Source organism: Salvelinus alpinus, chromosome 10 (genome assembly GCF_045679555.1).
Source record: "Salvelinus alpinus chromosome 10, SLU_Salpinus.1, whole genome shotgun sequence".
In the NCBI taxonomy this organism is placed as follows: domain Eukaryota; kingdom Metazoa; phylum Chordata; class Actinopteri; order Salmoniformes; family Salmonidae; genus Salvelinus; species Salvelinus alpinus.
Window position 1 is genome coordinate 58,856,929 of NC_092095.1, and position 12,265 is coordinate 58,869,193.

General features: G+C 43.0%; 1 protein-coding gene across 1 annotated transcript; it reads left to right on the forward strand.

The window, feature by feature from the left end:
• Positions 1-70: 70 nt before the first annotated feature.
• Positions 71-3,142, forward strand: LOC139532954 (lymphocyte function-associated antigen 3-like). Its single transcript, XM_071331098.1, has 5 exons — positions 71-268; positions 1,342-1,638; positions 2,313-2,564; positions 2,760-2,862; positions 3,109-3,142. Exons 1-5 carry the CDS (start codon positions 184-186, stop codon positions 3,140-3,142), a joined length of 771 nt encoding a protein of 256 aa, XP_071187199.1. The 5' UTR covers positions 71-183.
• The last annotated feature ends 9,123 nt before the right edge of the window (positions 3,143-12,265 follow it).

Consider the following 12,265-nt stretch of genomic DNA (forward strand, 5'->3'; position numbering starts at 1 on the left):
TAATTTTAGCCAGTCAAAGAGAGAATTTACATCCAAATGTCCTTTCCTTGACCTCGGATGACTTCAGCAGGCCACCGTGGTCGACTACATTCCATGTGAGCATCCACACACACGACAAACACATAATAGTCCTCAAGAGAAACAACAACACTTTCACTTTCATATGGATCGCACCTGCGGGCGATGGCTGACCAAGGAATATCAACTCCCAGTATAATAGGCATAGTCACTATATTCTGTTGCATTTATGGCGGACAATTCGTCAATGGTAAGTGAATGTATTTCCCCGGGCTGGTAGACTATTTATAAGTCGAGACACAATTAAAGAAAGCTGAGATGTCAGTCTAGTGAGACCACGTGTTTGGACGCGCTGATCTACGCTCCTTCACTACTCCTGTCCTAGAAAATCCCTTGATGGATTGTCCTAGGAATACATTTGGTATTGTTAGCCTTTTTCTATTGCTTTTGCTTACGAATGTATTTTATTTTATTGACATAAATGTTATTTAGAATACCAGTGGTGGAAAAAGTACATCATTGTCATACTTGAGTAAAAGTAAAGATACCTTAGAAGAAAATTACACAAGTAAAAGTGAAAGTCACCCAGTAAAATACTACTTGAGTATAAGTCTAAAAGTATTTGGTTTTAAATATACTTATGTATCAAAAGTTAAAGTATAAATCATTTCACATTCCTTATATTAAGGAAGCATTTATTTTTGGCCGGGGGCACACTTCAACACTCCGACATAATTTACAAAGGAGGCATGTGTGTTTATTGAGCCAGACCAGAGGCAGTAGGGATGACCAGGGATGTTCTCTTGATGTGTTTGAAAATGATAATTTTCCTGTCTGCTAAGCATTCAAAATGTAGCAAGTACTTTTGGGTGTCAGGGAAAAGTATGGTGTAATTTTTACATGATTTTCTTTAGGAATGTAGTTGAGTAAAAGTTGTCAACATATAAATAGTAAAGTACAGATACCCCCCAAAATTACTTAAGCAGTACATTAAAGTAGTTTTATTTAAGTACTTTATACCACTGAAAAATACTACAACTGAATTTAGGCTAATTACTAGCCTAGCTAGAGTTTACCCACCATCTATTCCCCACACCTTCTGTTTCCCCGCCCTAAAATATTTTGGGTTTCAGTTACTGCATTTTGTCCCAGGTGTTGCTTTTGGGGCCTTTGTGCACTGTCTAGAAAATAAACTAGGGGGAAGACTGTTGTATTACAGGGTAATAACATTGTTCCTTACAATAACTCAGCCCATTTATACCATATGAGGGCAATGTGACTATGTCATGTTAACTGTGGTGTAACTCTGTTCTCATCCCATAGCAGCTGGACCGTCCACCACCCGTTATGTCATCACAAACGGCAATGTCATTATCAACCCTGGGATCCCTGGTGGAGTTTTACAGGAGATCCTGTGGAAACATGGTGTAAATAAGGCGGTGGAATGGAACACTGCCAGGATATGGGAATTTCGTGATTTTAAAGGGAGGACATCCTTGAACACCACGACTGGAGAAATCACAATCAGACAGCTGACCAAGCAGCTCAGCGGCGTGTATGAGGCAGAGTGTACGATTGGTGTGGAAATACAGACCTTTCAGCAGAGAGTGGAAGTCATTGGTGAGTCAGGGTTTCCTAAAGGATGAATCAGGACCGACGTTTGGGTCATAAAGTCACTTGGTTGGCAACCACTGGCTTGTTGTAATATGATAAGTACTCAACCATAAATTAAACCTATGCCGTGCTCTCCAAAAGTCCCCATGATAAGAATTCCAGAGATAGATATCACATCAGATGCCCTGGCCTAGAACCAGCCATTCCGGTCTGTGGGGGAATAATGTCAACTTTTACATGATTGAGCAAGACTTTCAGTCCAACAGTTGTTACTAAGCTAACATCAAAAAACCTGGGAACACAAGCACATTGTAAAGAGAAAGAGCTGTGTGCAGTGTGTGTGCAGTGTGTGTGCGTGTGCAGTGTGTGTGCATGTGCAGTGTGTGTGCGTGTGCAGTGTGTGTACTGTGTGTGCACTGTGTGTGTAATGTGTGTGTAGTGTGTGTGTGTGTCACCAAGTGCCCTCTGTCTGATGTACTCCTCCATTAATGACATAATGTCAATGTTCAAACTTCTATGATTGACATTTAGTATCACCAGCCAGCCAACAGTCGTTACTAAACTAACAGAGAGAACATTTTACAACACAAACACATTTTAAAGAATAAGAGTTTGTGTGTGAAATATTCCTTACTTTCCCTCCACTGTTGCATAACATACTCCTCCATTTCCATCCACAGACACAGTATCACAACCTGAAGTCACCTGTGAATTGAACGGTACCATGGCAACACTTCACTGCAGTGCTGAGGGTCCACTGGTGGAGTTTCGCTGGTCTTGGTCTGACCACCAGGGGGAGATGTGGAGCCAGGAGCAGACTGGACAGCACTACAACATCACATCCCCAGAGTCAGTCAGCTACACCTGTGAGGCCAGGAACCCAGTCAGTGAGAAGACACAGACCTACAACAGCAACGACTGCCTGGCCACAGGTAAAGAGAGATAGGCGAGATGTAGAGGGCTTGGGTTTTGTAAAGCGAATACCATTCTGTTGGTATACTCAGTCAAGGTTTAATCATGTCCAAGTATTTTAATGCTGTTGATAAAGAAATAGAAAATCCTTTGTTCAGTTTCCACTGACCATGTGACCTGACCTGTGTGTATCTGTCTGTATGTGTGTGTGTCAGGTAATCCTGAGATCTACATACACTGGTATTGGTGCAGGTGTCTTGTTGTTGGTTGCTGTTGTGGTTGCTGTTGTGGTCTGGCTCATCAAGAAGCGTTCCAAAGGTAAGTCCATATCTTTAATTAAGGACAGTAATACCTTATAACAGGGTTCTTTATTATGAATCTCCTTGAAGTTGTAGTGACATTGTGTTGATTCATTGTGTTCGGTTTAGACTCAAAATCAACTGAAGAAAATCTGTCACTTTGTCCGAACTTGCATTTCCCTTTCTTTCTAAGCCCTCTAGTCGCTCCATACCTGCATACCCATTGACTTCCCTTCTTTCCTCTCCCTTGTTTTTGTTCCTCTAGATTTGTGGAGAACAGGGAATGCCAGCCATCTTGAAGAGGATCGAGAGAAGGCGGTGGCAATCAGCCAGGCAGAGATTGTGGAAGAGGAGAAAAAGCTATTACTAGATGAAGAACTCACTCAGAACACAAGTGTAAAGGATAGGGTCAATCAGATCAACCAGAACAGTGAGGCTGTGAAGACTGGAGAGGGTGCGGGAGAGAAGAAACCATTACTAGACAAGGCAGGATCCACTGATACAGATGTTATTGTGAGTAATAGCCCGTTCAAACTGAACAACCAGAATCAGGTGTGGGGTGGGGAGTCCGGAAAGAAACGGAGGGAAGAAAAAGAGCAGAACGCAGAATCCAAACAGAACATGAACTTTACCTTGGGGAGTGTACCAGGGGATACCGGCCAAACTGCTCCTCCGAAGCCACCTCGGAGCAGCCTTAACTATAATTCACTGTACCCACAGATCCTGGAAACACAGCACAGCAGAGAGCATCATGGGAGAGGACCTGACCAAAGCATGAGTGATAATGGCACAGAGAGAGATGGAGAGGGAGATGGACAGCTTATGTCCCAAAAAACCTTAGACACAGGGGAGGAGAGCAGAGGAAAGGAGACGGGGACAAGAGAGGAGGGAGAGCACGTTGAGAAGGTAGTAGAAGATGATTTAGTGAGAGTGGAGGGAGAGGGACAAGAAGAGACAGATAGGAGAGGTGATGGAGGAGAAAAAAAGGGACAGGAGAGAGAGATGGAAAATAATGAAGAAGAGCAGATGAAAGGAGAGGGAGAATAGAGGGAAGAAGGGAGAGAAGGGAGAGGAAGGAAAGAGCCCAACTTCTCCCGAACAACCACTCCCCTGCAAAGCCACCCGACCACCTCTCGCCCCAAAACCATAATCTATAAGACATGGCAACCAGATGGGTGTAGAACAAGGAAGCGTAGTGAAGACAATGGAAACTCAGAGGATTGGTAGTCACGCAGACAGAGAGAGAGGAACACCTGACCTATCAGGTCTGAGGAGACCCACTAGCTCAGTGTCAGACAGTACAGACACTCCTGATAGAAACAGTCCAGGATTGTCAGCTGTTTCTATAGCCACAGAATTTAGTCCAAAGGTGGGCATTGGTACTCTATCCAATCCAGGAAAGTACATTCTAGGTGCACCCTCCGGACCAGTAGTCACCAGTTCAGATACAACGTGTACAGCAATAGAGAGTAGCTCAGATACTCTGTCTACTACAGAGGAAAATGTACCAACAGAGACCAGTAAAGCTACAGCCTCTGTACCAGGAGAAACCAGTTGAAAAGCACTTGTTGAAATAGTTTTTTTAAACAAAAATGTTTGGCTCTGTACGGGGATGTTTTGTTTCTCTTATATTTAGACAATTATTTTCAAGTGTATTTAAAACCAAATACCTTTAGACTTTTACTTAAGTCATTTTCAATTAAAGTATCTTTACTTTTACTCAAGTATGACTTTTGGGTACTTTTTCACCACTGTATTATAGCACATCAACATAATGTATTGTGTTGGTACAGTATACAGTACATTTTTTATACCAACATACATTTTGTATTTTTAGGTGCATTTTATAAAGAAAAACATTTCATTAATATCTTTCTTGATCCTTTACATGGTGTGAGGGCTGATACTTTGCTATGTAAAAACAAGACATATTTCAAATGTTAATATAAAAAAAAAGATGTGAGAAAAAGTTTATTTTGTCCCGAGTTTCAATAATGCCTGAGGCGTAGACCCGTATAAAAAAGAAGAAATAACCCTATCACTTTGACTTCATGGATCTCACTTGTGTGATATGGCTGACCAAGGACGATCAATTCCAACTGTAATAGTATTAGTCACCATCTTCTGTTGCATTTGTGGCAGATAATTAATGAATGGTAAGTGACTATATTTCCCGCAGGTATTCATAATTATAGTCTAGACGCACTCAAGTGAAACAAAGAGGAGATTTCAGTCGAGTGTAAACTGACAAGTGTTTTGAAACAGCCATCCAGCGGGCGCCAGTTTAATCTTTTTTCATTAATGTTTGTTAGGGTGCAGACTATTGAGCTGAGTTAAGGGTGTGCATTATAAGAACATGTGAACTATATAGACTGTACCATTGTGTATTTTAAAGGTGAAAGGTAGGCCTACTTCACAGCTGAATGTATACTGGGCTGTTATTACTGGGTAGGACAAGATGTTAACACTCCACTAAAGGCTATGCCATGTTAAGAGTGATGATGCAACCATAGAAATATAATTTAAATAGATCTACCGGAATTATGATTCTATTTCTACGGGTGTAACTCTGCTCTTTTCCCATAGCAGCTGCAGCTTCACCAACACGTTATGTCATCACAAACAGGAATGTCATCATCGATCCTGGGATCCCTGGTGGAGTTCTACAGGAGATCCACTGGAAACATGGTGTAAACAAGGAGGTGGAATGGAACATCCCGACGGGATACAGGAATTTGGGGATTTTAAAGAAAATACATCCTTGAACACCACAACAGGAGAAATCACAATCAGACAGCTGACAAAGCAGCTCAGTGGGGTGTATGAGGCAGACTGTATGATTGGTGGGGAAATACAGACCTTTCAGCAGAGAGTGAAATTCGTTGTTAAGTCATTGTCTTCTAAATGTCAGGTCAGGACTTGTGATCCAATGATGGATCGGGACCTCTTTTTAGGTACCAGGTAAAGACGGGGATGTAACACATTTTTTAAATGTAATCTTTTTTTAACTAGGCAAGTCAATTAAGAACAAATTCTTATTTTACAATGACAGCCTACCCCGGCAACGCTGGGCCAATTGTGCGCCACCCTATGGGATTCCCAATCATGGCCGGATGTGATACAGCCTGGATTCGAACCAGGGACTGACACCTCTTGCACTGAGATGCAGTGCCTTAGACCGCTGCGCTGCTCGGGATTAAAAAAGGTCAAAGGTTCAAACACAAAGAGGTTGCCAACGACTGTGTCATGTGCTGTTAAAGTGCTGAACAGGAACCTTGGTTAGTCCACACTTTTTAAAGACATTTCTGTTTCTGGTTATATTTTGACTTGTTTTATAAACAAACCCTATATGCAGCTCTCTCCAAAAGTCCCCGTGATAAGAACGCCAGTATGATAGCAATCATATATCAGATGGGAGAACTATGTAGGTTTGGCTTTCATCTCCTTTGTTTTCTCTAACATTCCCATATCCAGACTAATGCAAAGCCAATGTAGACCCTGAGACCAGATCTGTCCATTGGAGGTATCATAGCTGATCCTCAACACAGACATCACATCCACACGCCTCAATGTGGGCTGAGTCCTGGGGATGACAACCAGCCACTCTGAAGAGGATCCAGAGAAGGCAGTGGGAACCAGCCACTCTGGAGAGGACCCAGAGAAGGCAGTGGGAACCAGCAACTCTGGAGAGGATCTAGAGAAGGCAGTGGGAACCAGCCACTCTGGAGAGGATCCAGAGAAGGCAGTGGGAACCAGCCACTCTGGAGAGGATCTAGAGAAGGCAGTGGGAACCAGCCACTCTGAAGAGGATCCAGAGAAGGCAGTGGGAACCAGCCACTCTGAAGAGGACCCAGAGAAGGCAGTGGGAACCAGCCACTCTGAAGAGGACCCAGAGAAGGCAGTGGGAACCAGCCACTCTGAAGAGGATCCAGAGAAGGCAGTGGGAACCAGCCAGGCAGAGAGTGGGGAGAAGGAGAAGCAGCCATTACTGGAATGAGAACAAGTGGTTAAAGTAGAGGACATAGATCAAGCAGAAAGGGGAAGGTGTGAGAACCAGAGATAGTGAGGGAGATAAGAACCCATTACTGGACTATGACAAGGAGGGATCTACTGATAACATAGGTGGGACTGTGAGTAATAACCAGTTGAAACTAAATGACCAGAATCAGGGCCTAGGTTCCAACCAGCCTAAATATTAGATGAGGACACCAACTAAGGAATCTGGAGAGGGGGAGGGAGAGAGAGGGAAGTGTGGAAAGAGAGTGAGGGAGAGGAAGAGGATGGGCTCATCTCACCCCATCCAAAGACCCCTCAGATGTCACGTGCCAGCGATGGATACAGCCTGAACCACAATCTAACACTCCCAACAGGTTCGGGATAAACAGTTGGGGAACCGTGCTAACCAGGAGTTACATGAGGAAAGTGACAAAGGAAATGACTGAGAGACAGAGGGAGAGAGAGATGAAGAGGAAAGGAGAGATGTTGATGGAGAGAGGGAGGGAGAGACAGAGGGAAGACGAGATGCAGAGAGGGAGGAAAATGAAGACACAGAAGGAAGGAAAGGAAGAAGAGGGATATAGAAAATACTAAAGTGACGACCAACAACAGGAGGACATCCACTCTGAGGTGGAGCCAGGGTCAGAGGAGCAAGAGGAGGAATCCAGCAGAGCCACACACACAACAGCCAGACTGACGGTCAGAGGTCTCCACCAACCCCTCAGAGAATGGACTAAGATGGAGCGTCCAGAGAGAGAGTAGGTGAAAGAACCAAACTTATCCCAAACAAACACCTCCATTCTAAACTCCCATACATCAAGACCCAACTTCTCCTAAAACAACGCCACACCCCACAATCCCCCACCACCTCTTGCCCCAAAATCATCAAGTATAATACACTATCGTGGCTATCATATTGGTGTAGAACAAGGAAGCGTAGTGAAAACAATGGAAACCCAGAGGAGCAGTGGTCAGATGGACAGAGAGAGAGGAACACCTGGCCTATCAGGTCTGAGGACCCACTAACTAGCTCAGTGTCAGACAGTACAGACACTCCTGATAGAAGCAGTTCCCGATTGTCAGCTGGTCTCAGAGCCACAGCATGAAGGAACACTATCTACTCCAGTAAACTACAGTTCAGGTGCACCCTCTGGACCAGTAGACACCAGCTCAGATACAGCATTTACAGCCATAGAGAGTAGTTCAGATACTCTGTCTACTACATAGGGAAGTATAGATAAATCCTGTGCCAACAGAGACCATTACAGCTACATACTCTATACCAGAAGAAACCAGTTGAAAAGCACTTGTTGAATATATAGTTTGTTTGACAAATATTTAGATTCTGTACAGGGAAGGTTTGTTTCTCTTTAGTAAACTCATATCTCTTTTGGGTTATCATGTATGGCCTGTCATGTTTAGCCTAGGCTACTATAATGTTCAACTATCTATACTGAACCAAAATATAAAACGCAACATGTAAAATGTTGGTCCTATGTTTCATGAGCTGAAATAAAAGATCCCAGAAATGTTCCTTATGCACAAAAAAATCTTTATTTCTCTCAAATGCTGTGCACCAATTAGTTTACATCCCTGTTAGTGAGCATTTCTCCTTTGCCAAAATAATCCATCCACCTGACAGGTGTGGCATATCAAGAAGCTGATTAAACAGCATGTTCATTACACAGGTGCACCTTGTGCTGGGGACAATAAAAGCCCACTTGAAAAAGTGCAGTTTTGTCACACAACACAATCCCACAGATGTCTCAAGTTTTGAGGGAGCGTACAATTGGCATACTGACTACAGGAATGTCCCCTAGAGCTGTTTCCAGAGAATTTAGCATTCATTTCTCTATCATAAGCCACCTCAAATGTAATTTTAGAGAATTTGGCAGTACGTCCAACCGGCCTCACAACCGCAGACCACCTGGCTCCCACTTGGGCCTGGCTCCCTTCCAGGTCCACCCATGGCTGCGCCCCTGCCCAGTCTTGTGAAATCCATAGATTAGGGTCTTATTTATTTAAATTGACTGATTTCCTTATATGAACTGTAACTCAGTAAAATCTTTAAATTGTATCATGTTGCGTTTATATTTTGGTTCAATATATATTGTGAATTTCAATGAAATGTTGATCGATACAGTAAGATGGCAAATGTATTATAAACTCAGCACAAAAGGAAACGGCCCTTTTTCAGGACCCTGTCTTTCAAAGATAATTCGTAAAAATCCAAAATGAGCGTTACACTCGTGGTACCCTGCCTGCAGGCTCATCCTGACATGAACCTCCAGCATGACAATGCCACCAGCCATACTGCTCGTTCTGTGCGTGATCTTCATTGTAAAGGGTTTAAACACTGTTTCCCATGCTTGTTCAATGAACCATAAACAATTAATGAACATGCACCTGTGGAACGGTCGTTAAGACACTAACAGCTTACAGACGGTAGGCAATTAAGGTCACAGTTATGAAAACTTAGGACACTAAAAGAGGCCTTTCTCCTGACTCTGAAAAACACCAAAAGAAAGATGCCCAGGGTCCCTGCTCATCTGCGTGAACATGCCTTAGGCATGTTGCAAGGAGGCATGAGAACTGCAGATGTGGCCAGGGCAATAAATTGAAATGTCCGTAATGTGAGACGTCTAAGACAGCGCTACAGGGAGAAAGGACGGACAGCTGATCGTCCTGGCAGTGGCAGACCACGTGTAACAACACCTGCACATGATCGGTACATCCGAACATCACACCTGCGGGACAGGTACAGAATGGCAACAACAACTGCCCGGGTTACACCAGGAACGCACAATCCCTCCATCAGTGCTCATACTGTCCACAATAAGCTGAGAGACGCTGGACTGAGGGCTTGTAGGCCTGTTGTAAGGCAGGTCCTCTCCAGACATCACCGGCAACAACGTCGCCTATTGGCACAAACCCACTGTCGCTGGACCTGACAGGACTGGCAAAAAGTGCTCTTCACTGACGAGTCGTGGTTTTGTCTCACCAGGGGTGATGGTCGGATTCGCGTTTATCGTCGAAGGAATGAGCGTTACACCGAGGCCTGTACTCTGGAGCGGGATCGATTTGGAGGTGGAGGGTCCGTCATGGTCTGGGGTGGTGTGTCACAGCATCATCGGACTGAGCTTGTTGTCATTGCAGGCAATCTCAACGCTGTGCGTTACAGGGAAGACATCCTCCTCCCTCGTGGTACCCTGCCTGCAGGCTCATCCTGACATGAACCTCCAGCATGACAATGCCACCAGCCATACTGCTCGTTCTGTGCGTGATTTCCTGCAAGACAGGAATGTCAGTGTTCTGCCATGGCCAGCGAAGAGCCCTTTATCTCAATCCCATTGAGCACTTCTGGGACCTGTTGGATCGGAGGGTGAGGGCTAGGGCCATTCCCCCCATAAATGCCAGGGAACTTGCAGGTGCCTTGGTGGAAGAGTGGGGTAATATCTCACAGCAAGAACTGGCAAATCTGGTGCAGTCCATGAGGAGGAGATGCACTGCAGTACTTAATACAGCTGGTGGCCACACCAGATACTGACTGTTATTTTTGATTTTGACCCCCCCTTTGTTCAGGGACACATTATTCAATTTCTGTTAGTCACATGTCTGTGGAACTTGTTCAGTTTATGTCTCAGTTGTTGAATCTTGTTATGTTCATACAAATATTTAAACATGTTTGGTTTGCTGAAAATAAACGCCGTTGACAGTGAGAGGACGTTTCTTTTTTTGCTGAGTTTATGTTTTGAGGAAAATATTTCATATTGTCAATGTTTTAGTGTGCATGCCATACAGGCCTTTGGATGAATGGCTATAGGCTGGTGAATTAAAATCTCTCTTACACTCAGTGGACAGGAAAACAATTAAATTAACTATAGTTATTAATTTACCTTTGAATATTACAGTATTGCCAACTTTTGTTACATTATAGCAGATATTCTATCAATTCGAAACTATATTTATGGAATTCTGTGCGTTGCAGCCAATTATACACACAGGGAGGCGCCAAAGACCAGGTATGGGTACAACTACAGGAAGGAATATTTCAGAACTGGTTGGAAAGAAATGCTTAAAGTTATTATAACATATAAACATAATGCAATGTGTTTGCTATAAAATATTATTTAGTTGCAGCTATTAAACGTAATTTACCAGTCAAATGGAACTTTGTTTTATTTTCCACCAAGAGGTCATGAAAAGGGAGGAATTAAACCAGTTTACTTTTACTTTCACAGCCTTAGCAAATACAATATCAGATTTAGGCTAGGCTATGTACCACACAATGTTTTGGCATATATACTTTGAATTTACTTTTATTTATTATCTAAACAAACAAACGAATGAGCAAATATGCCCAAACTAACGCTCATCGGATTGTATTTTTGGATTTGTCTGGCGCAAAAGGTGGTTTCCGGAGGTAAATTGAACCGATTGGCAAGGCGGCCGAACGTAGCTTTTGGCCTATTTAATATTTGTAATGTTACTTGTGTGCTATAGTGTTCTTCCTGTATAGCTTACAATATTATCACATAATGTTTGACTATCATGAAAAATAGGTATAGGAAATGTAACAATGTGCCTTATGAACACAATGTGCGTTGCAACTTCAAGAACACGCGAAGCCGCCGCATGTATTATTCACATCAATGAAAAAAACATGGCGATATGAAACAAGAAGCTTTTATAGCGACATTATTGACAATAGCCTAAACACGCTCTTCATAGTGATTTTCAACATGGGAAGTCAGAATGGTTTTAAACGAAGTCTATGTGGGTTTCGATGAGAAATAAGGACCGCCTCTTCTTCTTATTTGTAGACACACACACACAGAGCCTACTTCAGTAAGTGGTCGAATATTAAGTCTTGGGTTGCATTCCAAACAGTTAAAAGACACACCCTATCCCCTCAGCCCTCAAATTAAGTGGACACTTCTGATGACGTTTAATGACGTCTGACGTGTATACACTTGCAGGGCAAGGGAGGAAGGAATGATTTTTAAATGGACTGCACTTGCCCGGAAATTCGTCACTCGTTTATCCCGTGATGATTGTGTTTTCAGCCATTGGTAGCTTGTGGCATATGCGCTACAGTCAATTATGATTGCATGTCTACTTATATTGACTATATAATTATTAATATACTCCTCCTGTATGATAGCTAGCAAATTAATTAACTAACATAGTAAGCCTGCCTAGCTGGAACTTCTGAAGGAAAATGTTTTATTTCAACAATTTCCAAAAGCTAACCAAACAGAAACATAATTACTTTTACGAGACAAGTTTGTGCCGTCATGTGCATTAGTAGCACAATTTCGAACCTTTTAACATTAGTTTTTACTTACACTTGTATGTTGACTTCTCCATATTGAGGTTTGAAGTTTAGGCTGACTTTTCTTAGTGGATGTACATTCATAGCGAAT